This window comes from Temnothorax nylanderi, unplaced genomic scaffold (genome assembly GCF_030848795.1).
Source record: "Temnothorax nylanderi isolate EJ_2023f unplaced genomic scaffold, tnyl_v1.0 TNYL_tig0675_pilon, whole genome shotgun sequence".
Lineage (NCBI taxonomy): Eukaryota > Metazoa > Arthropoda > Insecta > Hymenoptera > Formicidae > Temnothorax > Temnothorax nylanderi.
Window position 1 is genome coordinate 4,486 of NW_027249737.1, and position 3,015 is coordinate 7,500.

The 3,015-nt window shown below is 33.4% G+C and overlaps 1 protein-coding gene across 1 annotated transcript; it reads right to left on the bottom strand.

The window, feature by feature from the left end:
* Window positions 1-304: 304 nt before the first annotated feature.
* Window positions 305-2,542, bottom strand: LOC139784772 (uncharacterized). The gene is made up of 4 exons (XM_071723965.1): window positions 2,178-2,542; window positions 1,775-1,958; window positions 555-1,667; window positions 305-364 (listed from the first exon to the last, which is right to left on the bottom strand). The coding sequence occupies exons 1-4, from the start codon at window positions 2,540-2,542 to the stop codon at window positions 305-307; spliced, it is 1,722 nt and encodes a 573-aa protein (XP_071580066.1).
* Between the last annotated feature and the right edge of the window lie 473 nt (window positions 2,543-3,015).

Sequence of the window (3,015 nt, forward strand, 5' to 3'; positions counted from 1 at the left end):
TTCCACTTAGTTTCTTTTTTATCGTATACATAATGATAAGGAATATCTGTGTAAAGAAACTGTACTGCATTTTCATCAGATTGATTTAATTTTAACCATGCAGTCAGCGTAGTATCTCGATTAAGCTCTCTTTGAGCAGCTTGCTCTTCATTTCCCGCACGAAAATAAACCATTTGGCGATTAGGCAAATGAACTGCCAGTCTTATGACTGTGTGAGACTTCATGAACAGATCATATCCGTTCAGTCTCCACATTGCTTCTGGAGCACTAACATATCTTGCATTCAGGAATGAGTTAACTTCATCTATTCTAATGAATCTTGTGCCATCTCGTGCTTGTACTTCAATTGCAGCACAGTCAAATCCTTTATGAATATATTTGTATAAATATTTTACACTCTTCACTGATGAACATATTTCCAAATTTATATGTCGATTATATTTCATTATTAAATATGGTGAATATGGGACCACCCATCGATTGTCAATTTTTTTGCCTCTGACGATGTATTTTTTCTCAAAATTTCTACGTTGATACATAGGATATCCATTTACATTAGCATTAGTTTCTTCACGAAATTCTTTTGGAAAACCTTTAAAACATTTTCCATCTTCCCCAGTGCAAGGATATCTCATTGAGGGATCTCCACATGGACCGTGAATCATATGTTTCAAAACTTTTTCATTAAGTTCTGGATATCTTTCTTCGTCAGGGATTTCAGCCCATACCATCATGTCAATGACTTCTTGAAGTCGTGGCTTATCTTCATCACTTAACATTGCAAGTAAATGCAAATGTGGAAGCCCTCTTTTTTGAAACTCAATTACGCCTGCATAAGCTATAATATTTCCAAAAATTTTATTTTGTATTAAATCCTTTAAAACTTCTTTGACATCCAAGTTAAATGTTTTAGCAACTAAATCAGGTCGAAACTCTATTAGACATCCATCAAGGTTATTCTTAATTTCTGGACATTGAGGATTGCAAGTCATGGTAAGAAAAATGTCTGGTTTACCAAACTTTCTGACCAAAGACATAGCATCTTGGTATCTTTCTTGCATGTTTCTTGGACTGCCCATAAATGAAGATGGTAATATTACAGGTATACCAACTGTAATTCCTTCATTTTGTGCTCGATTATCAAGATGATCCATTAATCCGGAATAAAGTTCAGCTCTTAATTGAGGTTGATTCAATTTAATATAATTAAGTCTATTGGCTTCAGTTTTCATATATGCATCAAGTATAAATTGACATCTCAATTTTCCTGCCCTTTTAAATTGGCTAAATTCAACTCTTGGTGCCAGCAGATGAGCATAATAATCCATTTGACTTATCTTAAATCCTGGATATTTAGGATTATCTGATTTAAGTTCTGAATGCCATCCATCGTTACCATATGGATATAACAATAGATAACACATTGGGTCACATCTTTTGTCCAAAATTGATATTTGTTGTACATCGTTCGAATTTTTATTATAAATCCTAATGTCTCTTTCAAATGGAGGTTCACCATCTACATTCTGAAAGACCACAGCAATTTCATTAGCTTGTGGAGCATTGTATCTTCTTTGATCATGTTGAGGATCTTTTCTAAATGACAACATTAAATTTATTGTTTTATTGCCTATTGGATTCAGATCTTTTTCAACTTGACGCATCATCTTGAAAGTTTTGCAAATTCATTACATTGAACCATAAAACATGACAAATCTTTCATTATTTCTGGATCACATTCTTGATTAGCTTTGTTATTCATTCTATGATTTACAGCTTCTTCTGTATCTAAAAAGTAAAGTTGTGCAAATCGCGGAGCTTGCCCATCCGCTGGGCGCATTGCCGTCGAGGTCAAATGATGATATTGCCCATGAATTTTTAAACAATAAGGAGCATTGTTCACAACATTCAATGGATTTCTATTTCCCGGGGCACCCATGGAAGCCATAGCTAAAGCACTGTTATATGAACGAATATTACTAAGGAAATTTTTTGATGCATAATTATTTCCCATGTATAATTCTTTAATAAAATCAGGACAATTTATTGGTTTTAATTTAAGTTGGCCCTTTTGGCAACAATATGTAAATTTTCCATCTTTAGATTTTCACATGCAAAGTTTAACGATTTGCAAAAATTGACATTCTACATTCATTTGGCCAAGTGTATAAACTGACACATTTATTTCATGTCCCTTGGAAATTAGCGCAATGTGATGACTTAATTGTCTAGCTTGGTGCCTTCCCTGAGCATGTCTCTGAGCATCAGTTTCGAGTCGTTGAGTCCTTGCGTCATCATTTTCATTGACCCTCTGCTGAGCATGTCTCTGAGCATCAGCTTCGAGTCGTTTGAGTCCTTGCGTCATCATTTTCATTGACCCTCTGCTGAGCATGTCTCTGAGCATCAGCTTCGAGTCGTTGAATCCTTGCGTCGTTATTTTCATTCGATCTATGCTGAGAATTTCTTTGAGCATTAGCTTCGAGTCGTTGAGACCTTGCGTCGTTATTTTCATTCGATCTATGCTGAGAATTTCTTTGAGCATTAGCTTCGAGTCGTTGAGACCTTTCCTCCGAATTTTCAATTTTGCGCATTTGTCGTAAGCGCTTACTTTCGCGACTCACTTTAGTCAAATTTCTGTATTTTCTCTTTTGAGGCATAATTATACGCTAGTACATAAATAAATAACAATACAATATTATTTTTCAAATCTATAATAATTATTCTTTATATCTATAGATATTTAAAAAAGAAATTATTTTTTATTATTTTTATTATCTCGAATACCCTTTAGAATTCAATTTTTTTAATTAGCCTTATTTCTTTAATTTTTGATATCGAATCAGAATAAATACATTAGAATAAATAATTATCTATAGATATAATCTATCTATATAAATACCATTTGTTTGTCTGTCTGACCGCAAACTACTTATTTGCATAGATCGATTTTCTTAATAAATCTTTTCTTTCTCTTGCTTATTTTGTTTTATTGATTCTTTATATAGGCGCAGAGCA

What these genes read in the sequence shown, in the direction of transcription:
- LOC139784772 (XM_071723965.1), bottom strand. Translation starts at nt 2,542, where the DNA reads ATGCTCAAAGAAATTCTCAGCATAGATCGAATGAAAATAACGACGCAA. An exon ending in AAGGGACATGAAATAAATGT is followed by an intron (nt 1,959 to 2,177) that starts GTCAGTTTATAC and finishes TTCATATAACAG; the next exon opens with TGCTTTAGCTATGGCTTCCA. An exon ending in TTTTAGATACAGAAGAAGCT is followed by an intron (nt 1,668 to 1,774) that starts GTAAATCATAGA and finishes AAAACTTTCAAG; the next exon opens with ATGATGCGTCAAGTTGAAAA.